Source organism: Ambystoma mexicanum, chromosome 8 (genome assembly GCF_040938575.1).
Source record: "Ambystoma mexicanum isolate Mex_15411 chromosome 8, UKY_AmexF1_1, whole genome shotgun sequence".
Taxonomy (NCBI): domain Eukaryota; kingdom Metazoa; phylum Chordata; class Amphibia; order Caudata; family Ambystomatidae; genus Ambystoma; species Ambystoma mexicanum.
In genome coordinates this window covers 3,839,886-3,866,200 of record NC_090929.1, presented here as the reverse complement: position 1 = coordinate 3,866,200, position 26,315 = coordinate 3,839,886, and the positions used below count along the sequence as shown (strand labels likewise).

The 26,315-nt window shown below is 44.9% G+C and overlaps 1 protein-coding gene across 2 annotated transcripts in view; it reads right to left on the bottom strand.

Annotated features, from left to right (window-relative positions):
- Positions 1–36: 36 nt before the first annotated feature.
- NAIF1 (nuclear apoptosis inducing factor 1) overlaps positions 37–26,315 on the bottom strand; it is a 104,255-nt gene continuing 77,976 nt past the window's right edge. For both annotated transcript variants that reach the window (XM_069609103.1, XM_069609102.1), the window contains exon 3: positions 37–2,029. In XM_069609103.1, the coding sequence (XP_069465204.1) occupies positions 1,557–2,029 (473 nt within the window). In that variant the 3' untranslated portion in view covers positions 37–1,556. The remainder of the gene's footprint in view (positions 2,030–26,315) is intronic.

Genomic DNA, 26,315 nt, shown 5'->3' with positions numbered 1-26,315 from the left:
AAATTAGGGTGATTTCAGCAGACAAACGGCAACACCTGCAAATCAATGATTTACGTTTATTTAAAAAACTTTGATAGCAGGAAACATCTACCTTTGTGCTTAGCATCAATTCCAACCCAGGACATGTGAAAAGGTATGAATCAACAGCAGCACCTCAATACTTTGCTCCAAGTTTTAGAGAGTTGCCCTGGTATCAAAAAACAATGCCATCTAGTCATTCCACAAGCCATGAAGATCAAATGCATCCGAGAACCTCGGCCCGGGTCCCAGTGTCCCAGTCCCCCGTTGTCCCAGTGTCCCAGTCTGCTGGAGCCTTGTGCATAACAAGCCATGAACAGCAAATGTATCCGAGAACCTCGGCCCGGGTCCCAGTATCCCAGTCTGCTGGAGCCTTGTACATAACAAGCCATGAACAGCAAATGTATCCGAGAACCTCGGCCCGGGTCCCAGTGTCCCAGTCCCCCGTTGTCCCAGTGTCCCAGTCTGCTGGAGCCTTGTGCATAACAAGCCATGAACAGCAAATGTATCCGAGAACCTCGGCCCGGGTCCCAGTATCCCAGTCTGCTGGAGCCTTGTACATAACAAGCCATGAACAGCAAATGTATCCGAGAACCTCGGCTCGGGTCCCAGTGTCCCAGTATCCCAGTCTGCTGGAGCCTTGTACTGCAAGCGGTTCCATAACAAGTCAACCTAGTTTTCAGTGTGGAACATTTGTGGAATCTTCTCAGGAAGTGGCCTCACCGTAGTGTAAAGACCACGGAAGTGGGGCTAAGGAGGAGTAGGAAAGGGAGCGGATAAATCCTCAGGAGTCCAAATCATCTGGAACAAAGGAGAACGCATTGTTCCCGCACCCGGAATTTTACTGGATCCCACAAAACAGGGAATGAGAAAGGTTTGCTGGCTTCACTGCCACATGAATTGAAGAGAGGGGTGTCAAGGGCAGCACCAATGTGAAGACAGGCTGTGCCAAGGTGGCCTTGATGAATACGCAGCAGCAAAGACCATTGGTGTTCTACTACTGGCAGCAACTTTTCACAGTCCAGTGTCCACCACAACCGTATTAGCACAGTCGTCACATGGCGTGTTAGGGCTCCCATGGGGCAAGACCCTGCGGGTTATGGGCAGAAAGGGAATATCTAGGCTGCATATGCCACATATCATAGTAATTCAGACACACAATTGGCATGTTGCACAATTCAGACCCTCGCGTCACGACTCGACTGTTCACCTGCTAAACAAATTCCGGAACCAGAAATAAAAGTAATTTAGGTTTAACAGGAACTTCTGACACACAGCCGCTGTACGAAGACCATTAAAAGCCCTCGACAAAGGTCCATTGACTCCTTCACTCAAGAGGGCAAGGCTCAGGGGGTCTTTTGGGAAGAGCCAGCCACCCCATAACGTTCAGTCAGAGTACTCAAAGTGTGCAGCTTTATCACAAAGGGGCTGACGTATTTCAGTGCAATTCTCCAAGCTACATTCTGCAGTGGTGTGCGGGGACGCCTCTGGCATGCATGATGGCGCATCAGCTTCTCATTGCGGAGTTTGGCAAGGCATCACTGGATGAGGCTATTCTGCTGCCCGTTTACGCCGCCCTGGTTGGCATCAGGGGCAGAAGATGCGCTCTGCGTGTGACTCTGCAGGAACCTGCGGAAGTCTTTGATCATGGGGCGCAGCACCTGTATGAGGGCGCTCAATGCGGCCTGGCTTCCCTCCATAGCCTGCGCCTGCCGCTCCTGCGCACAGGCCTGGATTTCCTGCGAGCGGCGGATCATCTGCAGCAGGTCGTTCTGCTGCTCTAGGTGCTGCGCGATCTCCTTCACATGTAGGTTGGTGACTCGCTGTTCCTGGAGAAGTTTTGCTGAATTTATGGCTATTCGGCTCTTGAGTTCCTGAGGTTTGACTGAGACCTCCGCTTGGTGGGTGGTTATCTCCACAGGGGCCTCAGCTGTGATTGTGGTGGGAGTCTCGGTTGTGCAGTATTCCACCACACCCTCGTCTAGAGTGTGGTACGTCGTTTCAGCTGGAACTGGGGACAGAAAGAGAGAACAACATTAATTCTTCAAATAGGAGCAGTGCTCAAAAGCCCACATTTAGAAATGCATCAGTTGTAAGCAGCGAGTTCTGTGAGGGTGCTTGGGTGAGGAATCTTAGCTCTGTGTTCACAACTTTGATAATCATTCTGTACATGATTCTGGAATGTCAATCTTCGGCCATGCCCTGTAGGATATATCTAGTATGTCTCAATGTAAGGAGTAAGTCAATGGACAACCCTCCCTAAATCCACCGGCACCGTACCAAGAGCAATGATGGAGTGAAAGGGGCGGTTCCGCGAATGATGAAACATTGTATAATCCCAGTGTGGCAGAGTTCCCAGGTAACATGGAACCCAACAGGAATGTATGTTTAGGGTGCCAGAGTTCCTATGAAACAGGGAATCCTACAGGAGTGTATGTATTGGGCGGTAGAGCTCCCATGCAACAGGGAATCCTACAGGAGTGTATCTATAGGGTGGCAGAGCTCCCATGCAACTGGGAATCCTACAGGAGTATATGTATAGGGTGGCAGATGCCCAAGACCACAAGGAACCCTACAGCGGTGTATATACTGGGTGGCAGAGCTCCCATGCAACAAGGAACCCTACAGCGGTGTATATAGTGGGTGGCAGAGCTCCCATGCAACAGAGAATCCTACAGGAGTGTATGTATTGGGTGGCAGATGCCCAAGACCACAAGGAACCGTACAGCGGTGTACATACTGGGCGGCAGAGCTCCCATGCAACAGGGAATCCTACAGGAGTGTATGTATTGGGTGGCAGATGCCCAAGACCACAAGGAACCCTACAGCGGTGTATATACTAGGCAGCAGAGCTCCCATGCAACAGGGAATCCTACAGGAGTGTATGTATTGGGTGGCAGATGCCCAAGACCACAAGGAACCCTACAGCGGTGTATATACTTGGTGGCAGAGCTCCCATGCAACAGGGAATCCTACAGGAGTGTATGTATTGGGTGGCAGATGCCCAAGACCACAAGGAACCCTACAGCGGTGTATATACTAGGCAGCAGAGCTCCCATGCAACAGGGAATCCTACAGGAGTGTATGTATTGGGTGGCAGATGCCCAAGACCACAAGGAACCCTACAGCGGTGTATATACTTGGTGGCAGAGCTCCCATGCAACAGGGAATCCTACAGGAGTGTATGTATTGGGTGGCAGATGCCCAAGACCACAAGGAACCCTACAGCGGTGTATATACTGGGCGGCAGAGCTCCCAAGCAACAGGGAATCCTACAGGAATGTATGTATTGCCCAAGACCACAAGGAACCCTACAGCGGTGTATATACAGGAATGTATCTATTGCCCAAGACCACAAGGAACCCTACAGCGGTGTATATACTGGGCGGCAGAGCTCCCATGCAACAGGAAAGACAATATTTTTTATTATTATTATAGTATGTATTGAGTTTGAAAAACGCCTAACTAAACCTAAATCTAAAGATGGGAGCAAGCTATGATCATCAAACAATAATAACGCAGTCCTAGTGGTGTCTTGTCAAAATAAAAGGGCCTACACTTATAAACCTATTGCCAATCCTTACTTCTAAATACACATAGGGCCTCATTACAAGTCCGGCGGTAGCCATGCCGGAAAAACCGGCAGGCTGCCGCCGGACCCGTAACACCATTCCGCCTCCGTGATTGCCGGAATCACCAGGGCATTACAACCCCGGTGACCCGGTAATTCTGGAGGCGGAATTCTGTAAATCCCCATTCCCATGGAGTCCTATAGGACTATAGGAGTCCTATAGGACTCCATGGGGATGGGGACCATGGAAACACCGGTTCCATCTGTTTCCATGTCCGCCTGCAGGCGGGTGGTGTTACTCCTGCCAGGTCAGACCTGGCGGGAGCGACACCCCCTGCCTGCAGGACTCTGAATCAGCCGGTCCGGAAACAATGGTGGCAGCAGATTTACTGCCACCGTTGTTTCCGGACCGGCTGACTTGTATTGAGGCCCAAAGTGTGGGAAACAATGTTATGCAAAAGAAAAGTGTTCAAGAAATGATATGTTAGGATATTCAAGCCGTGGCCTCCGTTCCCCACGTTTTCAGCACAGGACAAGGCAGCACACTCGAGCTTAGCAGTCTCTGGCTTCTCTAGCACGAGGATGCAGTTCAAATCTCAGTACCAGGGCCTTCTATGTTAAAGTCTCTTTGCCATTCAAAGTCTCTTACTTCAGAGGGCTCGATACGACAAACAAACATTCAAAAGTTCCTTTCTCCTCAGGAGTCTCATGTACAACTGTTTGGGTGATTTTCAGTTCACCCGGTCCCCCCTGCGCCGGACTCAGACCCACTTTAACATAAGACTTTCTTGGGAGATTCACTATTCACCCCTGTTCCCCCTCTGCCAGACTCAGACCGACTAACACAAAATCTTCAATTGGTCTCCCTCTGCTGGGCTCGGACCAAATTAATGTACTTTTCCAACTTTCTCTACTTCATTGAGAACGAAGACTTTCGACTGTGCACAGGATTTGGCTTGACCTGTCGCAGGACCACTTCGATTCACATTATTAGTTCTCTTTAAATTGATCTCCCTCTGCCGGGCTTGGACCAACTTTATCTACTTATCGCATTTCTCAGCTGAGTACCTTATAGAGACCTTCGAATAAGCACCAACGAGGTGCCGGATCGTGCTGTCAAAGTTATTGTAGCTTGCTTTAAAGTTCAATCACTTATCAGCAGTTTAACTTCATTTGCGTCTCTTATCACACGCATTTTTAACAATGTTTGTTCCAGCGCTCACCATACAATGTTGCTGCTTGCAACCTTGGCTTCAACACAGACCCGTCTTATATCGGTCTCCCCAACTCGACGGCTGTGTTGCTTTTGTAGAGCAGCAGCTGAATTCCTCTACAGGAAATCCAGCCCCCCTACTTCCTGTATGTTGGAAACCTGAGATTGTGCAATGCTTGACACCTGCATGTGCCAATTCCGCAGCGAGTGTTCGAGAGAAGATATCCATTGCGAAAAACCATATCAAATATATCCCTGAAGAGAAGACAATCTGAGGGAGGAACTCCCTGAAGAAATATGAAATAAGCAAAAAGAAGAGCCACTGATGTTACAAGAAATGAGAGTGACACCTTGAAGATACTGGCTGAAGAGAATGCATTAATTTTATAGAACCTGATGACGAAGTGGAGAATTAAGTAGCTTTTTGTATGCAGAAGGAAGATTGCATGTGTGAAAAGCAGAAGAAAAATGCAAACCGTTAAATGACTGTACAGATGCTGTAATGCAAGTAGACCAAGCAATCAGACGCTGGCTATGTAGTGAATAGACTGCAGGCGCAGCCGCCATTGTACAGGAAGCTGGACATTGGGTTCACGAATTTTAGTAAGCTCGGACCTTTGGAGGAGAAAGGCCAAGGGCTGTGTCGCAGCAGAAATGAGCTGAAGTTCATGGACAAGAACTGCAAAGCTGTCTGGCCAGGTGTCCACGCTGAACCAGCCAAGGTTTGTTGTGATCTATTCTCAAAGGCAGTGAACGTGGGAAGCTGAATCCTCCCTTGTTAAAGAGAAGAGAACAGAACACCAAGCATGCCAAATTTGTTCAATTAAAATATTTAAATGCTGTAAAAAGGAACAAATCATGGTCTCCAGTCATGTGAGCTGAGGATGGAAATGGTGTTGAACTTGGCATCCTAGAAAAACGATTGCTTGTGCTCATACTCCCTTATATTCCCAGAGACAATAGTACACTGTGAGGCCAAGTTCAAAGACAATCTGTATGGCAGAAGGCATGGGTGATGAGAGACGATGGGCTAATTGGATGGGGAAGTGAAGCCTAGTTCACCCCCTGGCACCTGGGTGTGAGCTTTCGTGCTGCTAAGTAAACCGAATATTACAGACGTGGCACACGCGTGCCAAACAATTGTAGAGGGCCATATAACCAAGGTCTTATAGTTTGAGAGCCAATAATAAACTGTCTACTTAATAAAGGTTGAAGATGACTTGCACTAGTGGTGGGAAAAAGATGTCCATCTGACAGTAGACACCCAATCATAACCCAATCCCTTATAGAAAGTATTCTTGGATGTTCCCCTTGAGCGTATCACAATAGTTCATAGGTTTTTCTCATTTGCCACATGGTAGGACGTCACCTATGATGAATGTTTAGTATAAAAAAAACGGTGTGAACATCCATTGATGTCCGTTGTAACCTCCCCGTTTTAGATAATTGTTAATAAAATAGCAATGATTTTGGAGATCTTCCTGAGTTGGTTCGATTATTTGGTCTCAGAGTTATTCTGCCTCCCATCCACTGCATGCATGCTACCAAAAGGACTACAAGTTCACGTGGTAGCACTGCGGATGGTTAAAAGATCCAATACTAGTTTGCCCCTACTCCTTCAGATAAATCGAGTGTCCTCTGCCATTAAGCAAGAAGATTGTGGAATTTCCTGCGGAGAGTGGCCGAAATAGATATAAACTTGCAAGAAGAACCGAGACGCTGGGCAGGGCCTCCTTTGACGAAATCCCTGCTTGGTTTCCACGGGCGCTCTGCGGACGGAAGGCGGGGTGGTCGATTGGAGGAGGGGTCGATGCTGAAGGTCTCGAGTCGATTAAACAAACAAATGGTGAGTAGACTAAAGCGAATGGCAAATGAAGGGGATGGAATTGTGATAATTTTTGAGTAACAGAAAGTATTGAGTAGAGAGAAAGCGTCTAGAATCCTAGCTCAAGGGAGCTCAGAAGGGGACGTCCCGAACTCCAGTGGGAGTAGAGTGAAATATATGACGTGTAAACAGGTTTACATAAATTGACGTCTCAAACCCTGTACAGGGTAGAAAAAAAGGCGAGATACGAAAAGGTGATCACTGGGTTTTATTAATGTATGAAGTTGACTAGTCTGTGTAGTGTTTGTAGAGTAGAGATATCGAGCAGCGATAAAAAAGATGTGAAGTGATTGGAAAAGTCAAGGAGCTATAGCATCTATTTTAGTGAAGTGATTGGTACCAATCAGAAAATAGAAATAGTGAATTGAGAAGCTAAAGGTTTGAGCAGTGATTGATGGTGCGCGCTCATATTTGTTATTTTTAAAAGTGTTAAAAAAAGTGGTGATTTGTGTAAAAGTCAATTGAAACTTGTCATTATGGGAGATACTCCTCTGATGCACTTATGTAAGACACTACCAAAACACATGCCCAAGCTGAAACAGTACAGTGCAGAATGGGTGAAAGGCACAGCAAATACAATGTTCATGCCGTGGTCACAAGGGGGGGAAATTGCCATCAAAAGCGGTATTGCAACACATGACCACATACTTTCATGCTGCGTACACGGGGAACAAGTTAGAGAAAAGATTAGCAAATTTAGAGCTCTGAAAGCTGTACCAGAAAGAGAGTGAAGTTCCTCTGCCTGAAGAGTGGATGCTTAGCAGGAAGGTGTTGAGCCCTCAGCTCCCCTTATCTCACTTGAAGAAAAAGACTCTAGTGTAGAAGAAATAGGGTTGTACCCTTTAAAAGAACTGAAAGCAGCTACGGGGTATAGTAATCTGATAGACGAACCCCCGGATTATGGTAGCAATGATAGCCCATAGGAGAATAAGAGAAAGGAGTAGATTTACAAGATTATACAAGACAAAGAAGAAAAGAGTGAGCGATCCAAGCTATCGACTGAAATAGATAGGGACATTAAGAGATGGGAAGGAGAGAAGGATAAAAATGATAAGGTAACACTCATGCAGAATGAATGGATGGGAGGACAGATATTGTTCAAACTAGATGGGAAAAGCTTTGAGGAAGTAAGGCAAAGAGAAGAAAGATGAGCAGGAAAGAATGGATAAAGAACGAGAAGAGATTAATAAAGATGAGCAAAAAGTAAGAGCAGAGAGCGACAAGAACAATTATATCAGGAAGAACAAGAGAGAAAGGAGAGAGAAAGGCAGAAGAACAAAGAAAATATGACAACAGACAGAGTGACAGGAGAAATAGACTGGAAAGGAAAATAGAGGAGGAAGAGGAAGCACAAAGATTAAGGGACACAAGGATTCAAAGGTGAAGGAAGGAGGAGCAAAGATAACAGGAAGACATAATTACAAGAAATGCGAGAAAGCAAAGAGAATTAGATGAGTTAACGGAATGAAGGGGGCAACAAGGTTTTGACACCAGCCTCATTTGAAAGGAACCAATGAGACCACCCCAGAGATACGATGGGACAGAATAGAAGAGTTTCTTCCGTTAATGGAAGCAACGCTAGGGGCATCTAGAGTAGTGTTAGATAAAGAAAGATTTGATGCAGAAAGCATCGCAGAGTGAACTGATAAAACGGATCAACAGTTGAGGCGAAGCAACGAGTATGAAACTCGAGGGAACGATGATCAATCGTCAATGTCTCGATCACAAAGAGATAAGGGAAGTCTGCTTAGTAATGAACGACGATCATTGCCTTTAAGTAGATTGAATATGGATAAGGGTGAATGGGAAGATAGTTGGGGACAAGACATATCTAATGAGGATAGAGAGTCCACTCTTGAAGCAGGACGAGGGAACATGTGTCCTCTTGAAGGAAGCCTGCAAATGTATAAGGAATTAGGGTGGTCAGATTTGGAACAACCTAAAGATAAAACGCCAGATCTCATAGAATATCCTGAGCGTCCTTCAGGATGATCATACAGTGAGAAGGGAGAATTGCCACCATATGTGAGCAGATTAAGGTCGTTAACCACAAGGAGGCAGACAGGAACAATTTTTTCTGCCAGAGATAGATTGATGGTAGGATCCGACTGTTGGGCAGAGTTTACGCAGTTTCCCTTTTTGGAAAAAGGGGGAGCAAGGCCACAGTATATTCCATGGCCGTAGATGGACAAGGATAATTTAAAGTACAAGCTCCTGAGTTTGACGTTGGGTGCTGGAAAATAGATATATGAATTATAGAAAGTGACAGGAGGAAATACACTGGCAATAGGACACATTAAGGGTCTCCTGGCAGCTATTCTTGGGGAGAGCGCTGACGACATATGGAGAAGGGTATAGGGTATTCAAGTGTGACCGCACAGAACACAGCGTATGATGGAGCGCCATTTAATAATTGTAGAGCAGATATTTGTAGGGCACTTAGAGTACAATATCTTGACACATCAGATATGGGTACAATTATGACACGAAAGATGAAGTAAGACAAAGACCCCATTGCTTACATTCAGGACATTCAGGAGCGATGGCAACTTGAAACTCGAGAGCTGTGGGAAAAGCAGTGGTATTATTTTACCACATTTTATGTCAGGGATTACCAGAACCAGTACAGAGGCAGATGAAGAAACAGGAGGGAATTTAAGCAAAACCATAGGCTGAGATACAGTTGACGATAGTGCATCACTGTCGGTTGTTACAGGAGAAAAATAGGAAGAAAGATGAGACTAGGAAAATTAAGGAAGCCAAGCTAGTACAGAAATAATTGTCAAAATTTGCCATGGAAGGGGCGGTATTGACAAGTGGAGAAGGATTGGGGATGCAGGTAGTAGTGGGCACATCGCCGGGCAAATAATCAGCGTACAATGGACCAAGGGGGATATGGATTCATACCGCGAGGTAGAGATATGGGTTATAGAGGAAGAAGTGGATTCCAAAATAATCAAGGTGGGTGTATGCACAAAATAAAAATCAGAACACGCAGGGAGAATTCAACCAAGGAGGACTCGTTAGACAAGCACCCCAAGTATGTTGGACTTGTGGGATGACAGGGCCCATTGCGCGCGCATGTGGGAGCCAAGGGAATGTACAGAATGGCCCATTTACAAGAGGTGGACAGCTTATCCTACACCATACAGCACACAGATTAGGGGTGTGTTTGTCCAAGATCACATAGTGTATCTGACACAAGCACCGTAAGTGCAGTAGGTACAACAGCAAGAGCATATGCAAATGAATCCACAACAAGGGCAGTCGCAACAAGCTCCCAGGGAGATAGAGCAGTGAGCAAGCACAGGACAAGTATTGACATCCAGGATATGAGGTGTCCCTGTGGTAGGAGGAAATCCTTTCACAGGGTTTTAGGGAGAGTTCTCAATATGTGCTAATTTCTCTTACCTTTTGAGACCCCCAGCAACTTTTCTGGATTTCTGGGATTTGATTTTTTTACCTGAAAAGAGTGTGAGCCTTTTTCCCACTCTTTCATGCATTTTGATGTGCGTTGTGCTTGTGTGTTCTTTGGATATGGTGTTTTAAACAAACTCCATGACATCCTCTTTTTCTGTGTCACACAGGACCTAAAGTGCAGTGACACAGGGGTGTCTTTCAGACTCCCCAAGGTTTAAATACCTTCTCTGGGACTGACTAAGGTAGCTAAAATTCAAGTGTAGCCATGTTTTTCAAAATGGCGCCCAGGACCTATCTGTAAAAACAGACGCCGGTCAACGTTTTTCGCCTTTTCTTTTAGGAAAAGTCCCTCTTGTGTTTAACTCTGCGCGCCAAACCAGGTTTGGTCCCTTTGTTCGTGCCCTTTGGTGCTGAAGCCCTCCTTTGGCACCTTCACTACTATCTAAATCTAATAGTACTCAAACGCTAATAGGGTCCCTCATTAACGCAAGATCAGTGGTAGCCCATGCTACCGAAATTGCAGACATCCTAAATAATGATAACCTAGACCTATTGGCCATAACTGAGACTTGGTTGCATGAGGCGGCAGGACCTACTCTCATGCTAGCGGTACCTGACAATTCCCCGATACTTAGAGTAGACCGGCCTAATGCCAGAGGTGGTGGCCTAGCCATCATTTTCAAATCGACCCTTCCTATTAGACTCGCCACGTCAGCACCCTACTCATCCTGTGAAATACTCACAGCCAAACTGCCTCTCTCTAACAACGGTACTCTAACAATCCATTTGCTATATAGACCACCAGGGCCTCTAGGCACCTTTGAAGACGACCTAACCAGTCTTTTAGCCAATAACACAAAAGACCACTCCCAAACACTACTGTTGGGAGACTTTAATCTTGGCTTCAATGACACAGATAACAAACACTCTGAATCAATAGCAGCCCTGTTAAGTGATCATGGTCTCACTCAAAAAGTCCTCTCTCCAACTCACATCAAAGGAAGGACCCTTGGCTGGGTATCCGAACTAAACTGCAATATTGACATCACCGATATTGTCCCGCAACCTTGGACAGATCATTACCTAATAACCTTCTCCGCCACACTAGACCTTCTCAACCCCAAGAATAACAATATGGTACCCCCTCTTCCGACCAGAAGTAAGAAGGATATTACTGCTGATGAATTTATACCTCTCCTCCTTCCAGCCATCTCTGGACTGGAAAGTAACACCAACCCCGACATACTAGTAAATAGCTTCAATAATGCTATGACCAAGGTACTGGACATGATTGCCCCTGTCAAACTGCGCAAAGCCAGGCAAGAAGTAAACTTGAATGCTTGGTTTACTCCCCAACTCAAAGCCTTAAGATTACAAAAAAGAAAGCTCCAATCCATTTGGCGTCACTCCCCTACCGAAAACAACAAAAACAATCTAACTGAACTGGCCAAACTATACAAAAAAGAAATAATTAAAACTAAAAATAATACCTTCAATGATAGAATTGCCAAAGCTAACTCCAATACCAAAGAACTCTTCTCCATCCTCCGAGAATTGGAATCCCCAATCCAACCGGTAGACAAGGCCCCTAAGGACTGTATGGTGTACTAACATACAAAATGCTCTATCCAACAAAATCTCCTCTCTGCAATGTAAAATTGCGAATAAAAAGGCTACACTGCCACCTTCCGATACACAATCAACTCAACCCCTAGACACTAGGATAGGTACACCCTTTAGTTTCAAGACTATTTCCATAATCGATACAGAAAAAAATAATACTATCCCTCAAACCGTCAAACTGTAAGGGTGATACTTGCCCAGCGCAAATAATAAAGGATGCAGCTAGGGATCGAGCCCCTTTCATCTCTAAGCTCATAAATTCCTCCTTTAAAGCAAACACGGTACCTGCCAACCTAAAAGAATCCTGGGTCCTCCCCTTACTCAAAAAACAAACACCGGACCCTACCATCCCCACCAACTACCGACCTATCACCACCGTGCCATTCTTACTTAAAATCCTGGATAGAGCTGCCTCCATACAAATCCAGGACTATCTGGAAGTCATCCACCTACAAGGATCACGGCAATCTGGCTTCCACCCCCTCCATGGCATGGAAATAGCTTTGCTAGACCTTAAGACACAAATTGAAGAACAAAAGGACAACAGAAAAACAGCTCTGCTACTCCTACTGCATTTATCGGCAGCCTTTGAATTGGTGGATTATGCAGTCTTATGCAACCACCTCAAATCTGCCGCTAACTTCACTGGAGAGGCTATAACTTGGAACCAATCCGCACTATGGAAGTCTTCTCCACCTTAGCCTCCGCTGACCCTATCAAGATAACCTGCGGTGTCCCACAGGGATCCTGTTTCTCCCCGACCATGTACAACATCTTCACCAAGCCTTTGTTTGATTAGTTGGACAGACTGGGTGTCACCTAGACTAACTATGCAGATGGCACCCAGATACCTCATACCCCTTTCGGGCAACTTTGAGGCTGACTTAGCCTTGGTGAACAAAATCTACTCTATCTTTCAGGCATGGATGGCAGCACATGTCCTCTGCCTGAACGACGATAAAAACAGAGTTAATAATCCTAGGCGCGGAAACTAACATCAAAAAGCTAGGCCCAAACTACACATCCTTCAACATTGATAACAATACTATCAAGGTGATGTCTGTGGTTAAAACTCTAGGATTCTACCTGGACTCTTCTCTCACACTTAAAAAGCAAGTCAACTCTCTGGCCTCCACCACAACCTATACTTGCAAACTAATTCGAGCATCTAGACCGTATCTTTCCAATGCTAGCTTTATCACCCTAGCCAATGCCCTTATTATGTCAAGACTAGATTACTGCAATGCCCTGTACTCAGGAGCCAACAAATACATCACAGATAAAATTCAAAGATTGCAGAATAATGCACTGAGAGCAGCGTTGGATGTCCCCTATAGAGAGCACATTACCCAGTTCAGGAAAGAGGTCAACTGGCTCAAAATAATGGATAGAATCCTCCTGAAAACAGCATCCCTCACCTCCTAATGCCTGAACAACCTAGCATCTTCCTACCTAGCGGAATAAATCACCAGGAGAACAGTCACCCGCCCTACTAAATCTGCTAATACATTTATGCTGGAGATTCCCAGGTTTAAACGTTGAACTGCGGGAGGCACTAGCTTCCCTGTCAAAGCTGCGCAATGCTGGAATAAGCTATCACTTGACCTCAGACTAGACCAACCCTACCCTAAATTTAGACATAAGGTACTTAAATGGTTGCGCACCAATGACACTTAACTGGATTCACCTCATTCCTACCAATCCTAGCACCTGACCCCTGCACCTGTTGAGTCTTACTGTACTGTAGGCGAATATGTATATACAAATCTGTATGTCCATGTCTCCTTGGCCCTCCAAGGCTACGCTCTGTATTTATGTATTTATGCACCTGGTGTACTTACCTGTATGCACCTGTCTATGCTATGTAACTAAGCTATAAGATTTCTTGTACTGCTTGTGCCCGGCTACCTGAAGGTTTGGTGCGCATTACCAAATAAATAAACAAACAAACAAACAAACAGGGTGTCTGGTGTGGACAGGATGTGAGGGAGGTGCCCGAAACTGCCTGTGCTTAGTCTCCTAGGAGACCTGAATGCACTCTGGCGTGATTGGCTGGATGGCTGTCCGCCAAGGACAGCCACCCTCCTGGGTGAGTGACAGCCAGGCTGAATGAATGGAGGAAAACTGTTTAAAAGCAGGTCTCTGGGACTTGGAAAGCAGAGTCGACCACTGGAACGATAGAACCGAAGAGGAGAGGAAGGAAGAGGACTGCTGCAACTCCTGGACGACCGGTGAAGCCCTGCTGCAGGTCCGAAATGCCTGAAACTCCGACGACAGAGAAGCTCTTCAAGGTTAACTTCTTCCCTTGAGTTTGGTGGGAACAACCAACTCGCAAGCCACCTGGACACCGTCCTATTCTGGTTGAATTTTTAGCAGAGTGCTGTTAAAAACCGGATAGCCAGAGGGAAGGAAACCAGGGGGACTTGAAGGCACTCAAACCTTAAACCGACGTCTTGCTTCAGCTTTTGGCCTCTTCCCTGGGCAGTGCAGGAACCTCCAGACGTCCTCCTTCTTGTCCCCACGACTGAAGCTCAGCTACAGCTTTCTTCATTTAAAAGGTACTGTGCAAACGCGGTCCGGAAATCTTTTCGGCCATCGAGAAAATGCGTGAAACTTTCCTGAACTTCGAAGGCTTGTCCTTCCCTAAACATTTGTCAAACTTTTCGCCTAGCCAAATCCTTTAAAAAGCTGTGGAAAAGACTTAACCGTTGCATACCAAAACTGTGCTATCCTATACAAGAGACTCTGAACCATTGACTTTGGCCCAGGCCTATTGAGAAGAATTGCTAAGTTGTATTTAACTTGAACCCTTTGCCCTGCCTAGGAATGTATTTGGGATGTCTATTCTTATAACCTTGTATTTTCCTCCCTTTTCTAAGTATCTAAAGTGCCATTTTGCTCACACTTCATTTTTGAGCTAAACTTGTTTAGTTACTTACCGGTTGGATTTTTGTGGTGTATTAGTGTGTGCTATTGAGCTGCTTGTGCTAGTGTATTGTTTTATAAATAATTGAGTAAATAAATGTATATTCTTTTACTAAGAAACCTTGAGTAAGTGTTTACTTGAATCCCTGTGTTGGTTGGTCCTTTGTGTAACTTGTTCTACTGCTCACTCTACTCTTGAGATACGTCTGGCTTCTCAGCCACTGCTACCACATAACTGTGTACCACAGGCTTGTACCAAAGGCGAAATTGTACTGACACTTGTAGTCGTAATTGCCTGTAGTGTTCCCAAAGGGTACTGCAGGTGATTCTGCCTACCACAGGGACAGGAAATGAGCTTGTACCCCCAATAGGACAGCTCACAGGGTGACTTTATGTGTTCAGTACTATCAGTGACACCAGACACCCAAGAGGAACCAAGGGTCGATGTGACGATAGGAGGCAAATCTTTTTCTTTTCTTGTAGACACTGGAGCTACTCGTTCATGTATACGAGGGGGAAACTATCCAATGTCGGGAATTGCCATGAATGCGCCCTGAAGCCCTCAGGCGAGCTGGAGCGTTACCAAAACAAAATAAATAAATAAAATGCTCAAGTGTTCTCTGGAGCTACAAGTCGGGTTCCTTTTACTAATGAATTACCAATCTGTATAGGAGAGTTTGACGTGTCTTCTCCTTTGCTATATTCGCAACAGACACCAGACAATATTCTGGGTCGAGATTTGATGATGAAGCTTAACATGACGATTTCATACGCTGACCAAGGGATAGTGTGTTCCACTCCAGGAATAGACTATTTAAATGTGGACGAATTTATACTGCCATTCACAGGGCAAGTGGCATTGCGAGGTGTTCCTGTAGATCCAGAGGTTTTTCTGTATGGAGTGAGCACTCCACTAACATGGCTACCTGGGTGTCCAGTCAGTATGTCGAACGCATTTTTTCGAATGCAAAAATGTCGAAAACATTATGTCGAAAAGAAAATGTGAATGTATAATTTTTTATTGAATACGTTTTTGGGGGGTTTTGGTAAGTAAAATTAAGTGTACAAAAACCAGAAGGTTAGGGGGAACCCCCCCCCATTAAAAAAAAATGAAACAAAAAATGAAACATTTGAATAAAAAATTTGACTTAATGTTTTTGACATTTTTGCATTCAAAATAATTGAATTCGAAATATTAACTATAAACCGGCTCCCTGCCTCGTAGGGAAAATTGTGAGGATACCGGACGAGTTGTTGTTTAGACCACAAATACCAATGGATGTGTTCTGGAGGGAGGGGGGGGTCGCACATGAAGCAGCTCAAGGAGGTATCGACTTCGATATTCAAACCCTGCAAGCTTGCATACTGGGCCGAAACAAAAGAAGTGCTAAGGACAAACCTCTGAACAAGATTAAGGGTCTGATGTACATACTGGCCAAACGCAGCATTGCTATGAGGAGGAAGGACACAAAGGGACCGAGTGTTACCAGTTGGTGGGGAGATTTGAAAAAATGAGTAACAGCAGAAACTAGAGTATGGGAAAAGTTGCTGGGAGAACAAAGGTTAGAAGTTGGAATGGACATTCAACGGTGGATCGCTCTAACTGTGACTTTATTTACACAAGATGAAGGGGAAGTCACTATGCAGGCTACATTGAAGAAGTAGATGCAGTGTAATGTGAATAATGCATCTTAAGGACACTATGCACAGGCTGATTTGGGGGGAGTGGGGTCGTTTTAGAAGGGGATATTGGATTAGATACTGTAATATGATAATGTACACCGTTGTTTGGTTTGTTGTTTAAAAAATGTAATAAACATATCAAAAAACATTTTTAAAAATACGAATGGATGAAGAGGGGGGGACAGGCAATCCCTATAGAATTGGAAGCAGCCATAGTACGAAGGGAAATGGCGATGGTCGCGGGAGTATACAATGTGGGTAGACCATAGAGAACAGTGATAGCTTGTGAAGAAGTATACAGATTGACTGATATTACTGATGACAACATGTTTAGGGAAGACTCGACAGATGAAGTGGTGTTCTTTATGAGCATCACATACTGGATAAGGATAGAAAAGAGAGATCCCACAGCGAATGGCGATAGTACAGCAGCACCCAGCATATTTTCAGGAAGGCTTGGAGAAGGTGGCAAGTGTCCTTTGGACCACAGGCCCTTATAATGTAGATCCGCTGAAGGGAATATAAGAAGTCAAAATAAATCTGAAACCAGGAGCAATTTTACCTCAAGCGAAACAGTATCCCATGTCAAGAGGCTGATGAGGGTATATTTCAGACTATTAAGGTGGGGATGGAACAAGGGATTCTAGTGCAATCGGAATCATTGTATAACGCTCGGGTGTATCCGTTCAAATAATCTAAAAGAGTGTCGTAGAGATTTATACAAGATATGAGACCGATTAACCAAATTGTGGATGCAGAGTTTCCATTATTTCCTAATCCAGCGACGATACTGTGTAGTATCCCGGTGGAAGCTCAAATTTTCAATGTGATCGATTTGCTTGATCCCGCTGCACAAGGACTCACAAGACTTGACTTCTTTTACATTTCGCCAAACTTGATTGAAACATACTTGTTTGCCTCAAGTGTACTGTGTGTCTCCATCGATCTTTAACAGAGTCTTGCAGATGGATTTAGGCAATATTGATATTAAGAGTGCGGTGATACAATACGTAGATGAAATTTTAGTTTGTAGCACCACAGAAGATAAGTGCAGACAAGACTCTATTCAATGTATGCCTATCCTAGCAGACAGGGAATATAAATTGGACAAGGAGAAGTTACAGTACTGTCAAAAGGAAGGTTTATACATAGGACACTTGATTTCGCTTGAAGGAAACTAATTGAAACCTGAAAGAGCTGAGACAATTACGAAAACGCCAAAGCCAAACACAGTGAAGCAGATGCAAAGATTTCTGGAGCTATGCAATTATGTCAGAGTGTCAGAGTTCGACTACAGCACTTATACAAGACCACTTTTGAAAGCTTTAAAGACAGCACAGGTGTACAAGGTAAAAATAGAATGCTATTTGGGCACAAGCAATGTAGAACAATGTCTGATTATTTGGCCAAATTTCCTTGTTCAAAGACTCGTCAGAAGTTTCTCCGCTTTCGGTTGAACCTTTGGCCGACATTAGATGTTCAGGCTCGCAGAAATCAAATTATGCAATCAGAAAATGTATGTCGATTTTGTAAGAATGTTGACAAAAAAGAAACGCTGTAACATTGTTTAGTGTTTTGTACAAATGTAGCCATTATCCGAAAAAAATGTTTTGGAAATTTTTTTGAAGACCAAAATGCACATATTCATAAGAACCTGTGGCATTGTATCTTTTCATCAACTGCCTTAAGGACCAAAATAGCAATTGTACGATTTTTGGATGAAATATTTAGTGCATACTCATAATTAGCATAATTGAGTTAAACTAATTTCAAATTCTTAATTGTGGTGAATGAACAAACTGTAAATTTCCCTTTATGAATTGTAGTGTTTTGATATTGTGTTATCTCTTGATATTTGAAAGGTTGATTTTATTAACCATATAAATAATAAAAAAATAAAAAAAATAGAATGCACTGAAAAAATGCAGGAAGGATTTGAGAAACTGAAAAAAGCAATTTGTAAAGACCCTATTTTAGGAATTCCCAGTTATGCTGAGGAATTTTATTTATTTTAACATACAAATGGGACAGTCATGACATCAGTGCTACATTGGGGTATAAGCCTTTGGAATATACAGTGGGCTCTTAGATTCAGTTATGAGAGGACACTTTCCGCGGGAACAGTCATTGGCAGCTGCCGCGTTCGCAATTGAGAAGTCTACAAGTATTGTCATGGGCTCCTCAATGACCCTTTTTGTAGAGCATGCTTTGTTTGTTATTTTAGAGAAAGCTAAGGGCACACTGACATCTCAAAGAGCATCATCTTATGAGCTAAAGATCTTAAATCCAGTGATTAAAATTGTAAGATGTAAAATAGGGAATACTGCCAAGTTTGTAGCTGAGCCAGTGAAGGAAGGCGAGCATGTGTAGAATTCTATGATGATATACTGCATGTGAAAGAGAATGCTGTGGCAGGAGGGGAGATTCTCTTTATTGATGGTTCTTTTAAAATTGACCAGACCAGTGATAGGATATGATATGCATTTGTAACGCGCCTATACACAAGTGTTTCAAGGCGTGAAAGGCATTCAGGTGCAGCAGTAGTGAGACACAGATTAAATGGAGAATTTGAAGTTGTAGCAAGAGCACGACTACCATCTCACTTTTCAGCACAAGCATCAGAATTAGTGGCGCTTATTGTCACGCTCGAGAAACACAGAGGGCAGGAATTGACGGTGTACAGTGACTCCGCCTAAGTGACGTCAACTGTACACGCAGGGCTAGCATGTTGTAAAAGGAGGGGCTACCTCCGTGTGGATGGCACTTGAGTGCAGCATGCTGCCTTATTGGACAGGCTTATTAAAGCACTACAACTCCCTGTAGCCACAGCAATGGGTAAATGCGCAGCGCGCAGTAAACAAACAGATTTGGTCTCTCGCAGAAACAAAGTCGCAGACGAAGAGGCCAAAAGGGTTGCATATTCCCCACATAGTTCAAGTTTTGATATTGAAACTGTTAAAGAAAGAATAGTCACAGCTATGATAGTGCAAGAAGGGTTTAATAAATTATCAAATGCCCAACTAATGGAGGTTCAGGGGAGTGCACCGCAGGAATTATGGAAACAAAGGGGGTGTTCTTTATCCCCCATAGAAGCACTACCGTGACAAGAGAGCACTGGAAAGCCAGTGATGCCAGTAGCATTGTTAAAGTCGCGCTTGAGCAGCTACATTATCCTGCACATGAAACTAGGGAAGATTTTGCTACTACGATTGCGGAAGACAGGTTCATTCCAAATTTGCTAGAACACATTGCACTCTTTATGACCAATTGCATCATGTGTCAAAGGTTTACTGCTGGGCATACATTGAGAACAATCAGATGAGTGATACCTCAACCGAATGGTCAGTTTCAGCATTTACATATCGATTATGTCTATTAGAGGTGGTGTGTCCCTTCTCCAGGTGGATCGAGGCAGGTCCGTGCACACACCCCGATGCCACTTGCGCAGCAAAGTTTTTAGTGTGCAAAGTCTTTCCAAGATGGGCGTGTGAAATATGCTGAGTTCTGATAATGGGCCACATTTTGTAGCTGTTTGAACAAATAAGCTTCTACTGAGCATAAAGAATATGTTTTCTTCTGTCTTATCACCTGCAAGAAACACGATATGTGAGAGACTCAACAGCCTTCTTAAAGAGAGAATCGCAAAAATAAAAATGTAATTGAAAAAATGATGGCTATATTGCCTACCCTTAGATTTATATGCCCTTCGGAATCCACTTGGTTTGGACCATCACCTCACCACCCCATGAACTAGTGACAGGCCGTCAAATGAGAACGCCACTTACTCCTCCAACTAGAAGTAGAAGTGATGCCCAGAGTATAGCTAAAATTCTAGGTGATGAGATGCATGACTATTTGGCATGTATGACCTCTGGAATTGCTCTCATTTCAGATCAAGTCAAGCGTCAGGGGAGCCGGCCTCAGAACACAGATGAAGACAATTCAACAACCAGCCCAGATCAACTTCTATCAGTACCCAAGTTATTTGTTGGAGATTGCGTGCTAATCAGAAATTTCACAAGGAAGTGGCACGAGCCACGGTTCAACTGCCCTTTTTGCATTGAGGACATAACCCCTTTGCCTGGAAAAGTTCAAGGAAGACGAGTTTGGCTCCATTTGGGAGAGGTCAACGCCTTCAAAGGAGAGACCTTCCCCCCCCCCACCGTAGCCAATTCAGAAGCAAGACAAGAAGAAGAATTTCAGCCTGTGCAGACTTGATCGATGACAAAAAGGACGATAAAATGCCTACCAACTGATGATACAACTTTGTGCTTTTAGGACTGTGATTTAAACAGACATTCCTTATAGATATTTTAGTAGGAGTGCATTGACTTGTAGTAAATCACAGGACATTTTGAGAAAGATAACTTTCGAAATATCGCCAAACTATACAAATCCACCATCATTGCTGCCAAAGCCAACTCCTTCAATACCAGGATCGCCAACGCTAAATCAGGATCCAGGGAAATCTTTGCAATCTTCAGAGAATTGTAGTCCCCAACTCCCCCCTCAAGCCCCTTGAATAAAGACAAAGAATGGTGTAACGACATCCAAGAAGCCATGCTCAACATACTGAATACTCTGCAAGAAAAAATCATCAGTCACCAAAAAGCCCTATCGCAACAACTATCCAACCTACACCAGAACACCACCCCAGCCGGAATCCCAGCCTTCTCGTTCCAGGAGATGACAGAAGAGGAAGTCCTAACCATACTCAACTCCATCAAACCCGCCAATTGCAAAGGCGACTCATGTCCTGCCCAGCTCGTCAAGGACAGCGCCCCCTCACTGGTACCATTCTTCACAGCCTTCATCAACGCCTTGTTCAAATCCAACCAAGTACCATCCTGCCTCAAAGAAGCATGGGTCCGCCCATTATTGAAAAAACCTTCAGTAGACCCCAATGTACCAGGGAACTATAGGCCCATCACAACAGTTCCCTTCCTTCTCAAGATCCTGGATAAAGCTGCATACATCCAAGTTCAGAACTACCTAGAAGCTCATCACCTACTTGGTCTCCGGCAATCTGGCTTCCGCCCAAACCATGGCACAGAAACAGCACTATTGGACCTTAAGAACCAAATCGATGACCTAAGAGACGTAGGCAAACCAGCTCTCCTACTTCTACTCGACCTCTCGGCGGCTTGTGACCTGGTCAATCATGACACCCTCTGCCACCACCTCTCCACATCGGGCAACTTCTCAGCAGAAGCCACCGCCTGGATAGCATCCTTCCTTAGGGGCAGAGAATGAAAGTCTTCTCGGACGCAGCCTGCGCCCAGCCACATTTAATTGAATGCGGTGTCCCGCAGGGGTCCTGCATATCTCCCACACTGTACAACCTTTTCGCAAGGTCATTATTCAAATACCTCGATGCAATGGGCATCACCTACACCAACTATGCGGACGACACTCAAGTCCTCATCCCTCTCACCGGAGACTGCGAAGCCGACCAAAAAACCCTCATCTCCATTTACTCCACCATCCAAACCTGGATGGCTGAAAACTGGCTCTGCCTCAACAGCGAAAAAACAGAGCTACTCATCATCGGATCACCAGCCACAATCAATAAAATAGGGCCCCAATATGACTCCTTCATCATCGACAATTGCCGCATCTCGGTCTCCAAAGCAGTCAAAACCCTTGGAGTCTACCTGGACTCAAACCTCACCATGGACAGACAGGTCAACGCAATCTCCTCAGCAGCAGCCTACCACTCAAAACTCATCACTGCTGCAAAGCCCTTCCTATCACAGGAAAATTCCCTCACCATCGCAAGAGCCATCATCGGTTCCCGCCTAGACTACTGCAATGCACTCCTACTAGGCACTTCAGCCAAAAACATTAAAAAACTTCAAACGGTGCAGAACAATGCCCTCAGAGCAGCCACGGGAATCTCAAAAAGAGACCACATCTCAGCCACCAGAAAATCCGTCCACTGGCTTCCGGTCAAGGAACGGATCCTTTTCAAATCACTGGCACTAACCCACAAATGTCGACACGACACAGCACCGCGCTACCTTGCTCAGAGATTCTCTGGTCCCCCCTCTAACAGACCAACCAGATCTAGCCACACTAACCGCCTAGCAATTCCAAAAAGCATCAGAACCAGAGCAGGTGGCGCTAGCTTCCCAGTCCTCGCCGCCACCAACTGGAACCTATTACCCACCGAGATCAGAGGCATCAAATCCCACCTGGGCTTCAGGAAAGCAATAAAAACTATGCTGTTTGTATAAACCCCATTTGGGCCCCGTCAACTGTATAACCTCTGGAAAGGCAAAACTTCCTTTTTCCGAGGCTAGGGGTAGATACGATCTCGCTGTAACACCCTCGATCTACCCCTCCCTGCACTGCAACTAAGTCATTTTCTTGCAACAGCGCCCTCCAAGCCTCTGGGCTGCGTGGCGCTTTACAAATGTAAAAATAAAAATAAATAAATAAATTAAATAAAAAATAAAGTCATGCCTACATGTCAATTTCTGATAAGAATCTGGAAGAGAGACCAATATCCAGATTCATTCCATGGTGCATATTTGATTTTATGGTACTCCCACACGGTGATGCTCACAGGCTTGTACTTGCTGTTTTTGTGTTTGTACTTCAAGCTAATTTGGAGTTGTTTTACTGAGGCGGAAATGTTTGAGGAAGAAAAGACAGAAGATTTTTATTCAAAATAATCGTCTGTCTTTTCTCCCCTGAACATTACTGACTTGCCGAAACCCCTACCCCCAACCCCACCCCCAACCCCACCCCCTACTTACCTTGCATTCCGTCTCGCTCAGTCCCTGCGATGCCGGTTCCCTTTCACTTCACTTTTTATTTTTTGGGGGTCAGCTGCAGGACAGCTGCGGGAGACAACCCTGCAGCCCTTTTATTTGTTTTTTAAAAAATGTTGGGGCTGCGGGACAGCTTCCTAGGACACCCCTGCATCCTCCCCGCTCACAGTATAGTGAGCAGGAGTCGTGCGGGACACCCCCGCAGCCCTAGACCAGATCCAAATGACCTACCCAACCAAAGGTTGACCTTTTAGAAGGTCGAACATTTGGTGGTACCTGAATTCAGACTTTTGGTTGGTTAGGTCATTTGTATTCGGTCATTTTGGCTGAAACCACTTCAAGCTTACCCTGCTCTGGTCAGAAGAGACGTTGCTGTTCGTGCTTTTTCATATGAACCTAATAATGGCCCTGTGATAAGGTTTCTCATCGCAATAATGGAAGAAGTGTTGCAATTAGAAATATAAATAAATTGATAAGGTGTTAAAAATTAGAAATTTTCAAACTGGCACGGTTCTAGAAAAAGAACAACCAGTGCCAGGATGTCACAAAAAGTGGATGTCAATGTTTTGGTGCATGATATATGCCTGCACGATTACACTTTCTGTCTTTCTATCTCTCTTTATTCATAGTCTCCATCATACTAGTACTCACACTCAGGTAGAAAACACAATGGTCCTTTCCTTCATGTTGCAGCAACTGCTTTTGATTTATTCACTCCCACTAACAGAGAACTCTGACCCACCGCCCCCCCTGAGATCTATTGTTGATATACTTCTTGAGTATTGGGCAACCTCTAGGATTGCGAGACATAAAAGAAATGCAGAGGAAGATAATGAAGGGATAAATACTTATTTAGACAATGCAGCGCCCTTGGGTGAGAGAAGTGGGAGAGATAACATCTTAGGAGAGTTGCTACATCTGCGCTTTCATACCGTATGCCATGAATACAGTGCAAACGTTCATCACCAGAGAAGTCTGTCTCTGGGTTACCCTGGGTTACCAAATTTGTCAATCTTTCATTCGCAGAGGGATCTGCCCCCCTCTTCTTAAAGAGGCTTGTTCACATTCTACTGAAAAAGGGTGGTCTTGACCCTCTACTGACAGAACATTACCACCCCATTACTAATGTCCCATTTCTTCTTAACATTCTCGATAAAGTGGCCTACTCACAGTTCCAGTTTTTGGAGCAGTATGACATCCTGGGGACTTACCAGTCTGACTTCTGAGCAAGTCATGGCGTGGCGACGGCCATGCTTGATCAAGGCTAATTTACTTAACATTGTGGACCAGGGTCAACCTGCATTTCTGATTCTGCGGGACCTCTCTTCCACTTTTGATCTTGCTGATCATTCCATCCTGGTGTAACAACTATAATCCCTAGTGGGCTGTGCAAGACTGGCTTCACGGTGGATTTCTTCTTTTCTTGGTCCACGACTTGCTAGGGTTTTTAGTGGCGAAGCCCATTCGAGGCCCACTCCTATATCATGAGGCGTTCCTCAGGGGTTGTGTATTTCACCTTCCCTGTTTAATGTTTAAATTATTCCCTCTAAGAACACACTGGTCTGATTTTTGCTTTTAACAAAAAATAGTCTTTATTGACTAAAGAAAAATAATTCAGGCAGAAGAAAACACAATATCAGAATAATTCTCCTTAAAGTAGTCCAAATTAAAGTTCTGGCTTGGGCCTCTTCTGGGATAAGGACAGAACCTGTGGTTAGTCCTCATAGGCCGAGCTCAGTTTTGGTGCTTCTTCCTCGCCCTGGTCTCTGTTCTGAAACAGAAGGGAGAAAAACACATCAGTCCTTCCTTGCTATTTAGTTTATATAGAGGCTGCGGTGTCCTCCTCTAAAAGTGACGTTACCGGGCTTCTTCGGTCAAAGCCGTCAGCTGCTGCTGGTAGTCTGCTGTCTCTGCTCCTCCGCCCCTCTGCATTTCCCTTGTCTGCCACGGCTCGTACTTTGCCCGACACACGGCCCTCTCTCCTCATCGCGGCGTTGCCTACAGGGCGCTCCTGCTCCATGTTGCCGTCTCCCAACCAGGCGTCTTCTATGGTGGCAGGTTGCTCCGGCTTCGCATTGTCGTCTCCCAGCCATGATTCTCCTAGGGCATCTTCGACCTCCCGCCGGGTTTTTCTGTTGAACCCGCCCTCTGTGGGTAATGGCTCCATAGGGAGACCCTCTGTCCGAGGAAGGGGCTCACATTCCCCTTCAAGGATTGTTAGACGACCTGGGTGTCCAGTATACCAACTATGCTGATGACACTCGGGTCATTATGAAATGTACTGGGCAGTACGCTGCGGACCTAGCCAATCTCAATACAATCTACACTGCTATCCATGAGTGGATGGCCAAGAACTCTGTAGCACTAAACACAAAAAAGACTGAACTTCTTATTGTAGCCACTGCCCCAAAGCTCAAACCCCTACCCTGGGATTTTATTCATTTATTTGCATAGCGCACATCGGCCCTAGGGCATCGTGGCGCTGTTAAGGATACTTGCTTAGACAAAGAGTATGACAGCTTTACCATTCTTAATGCTGTCATCCCCGTGGCTAAAAGGGTGAAAACTCTTGGTGTCATTCTTCATTCCGAACTAACAATGAAGCAGCATTTTGTGCAGGTTTGGAACGCCTGTGGCATTGTAAATAAACTGCTCTGAAATGTCTGGCCATTTGTGTCACACAAGAATGTTGCCATCCTTGCCACGGCTCTTGTAAATACTCGCCTGGACTATTGTAATAGTCTCTTGAGTGGTTGCTCTCAGACCATTCTATCTTCTCTCCAGGTTACCCAGAATGGCGTGGTCTGTGCTATTACTGGCCTCTCTAAACGTGCTCATGTTACAGCCGCAAGACAAGACCTGCACTGGCTTCCTGTTAAACATAGAGTGACTCATATGCCCCCCACCTTGACCCATGAATGCATTCTTAACATGGCTCGCAAATACCTCTCTGCTCGCCTCCAGCATTACACTCCATTGCGTACCCTCAGATCCAAGAACCAAATGAGACTTGTACAGCCCCGGTTCAGATTGGCAAAAGCAGGTGGCCTTAGGTTTTATTGATGTACTTAGTCCTACTACGTGGAATTTACTCCGGATTACCCTTAGAAGCATTAACCCGACCATTGATTTTAAAAAAGGGTAGAAGACTCTACTCTTTAACTGTTCTCCTGATTAAGTACTGGGCTTAATGAGGTCTCC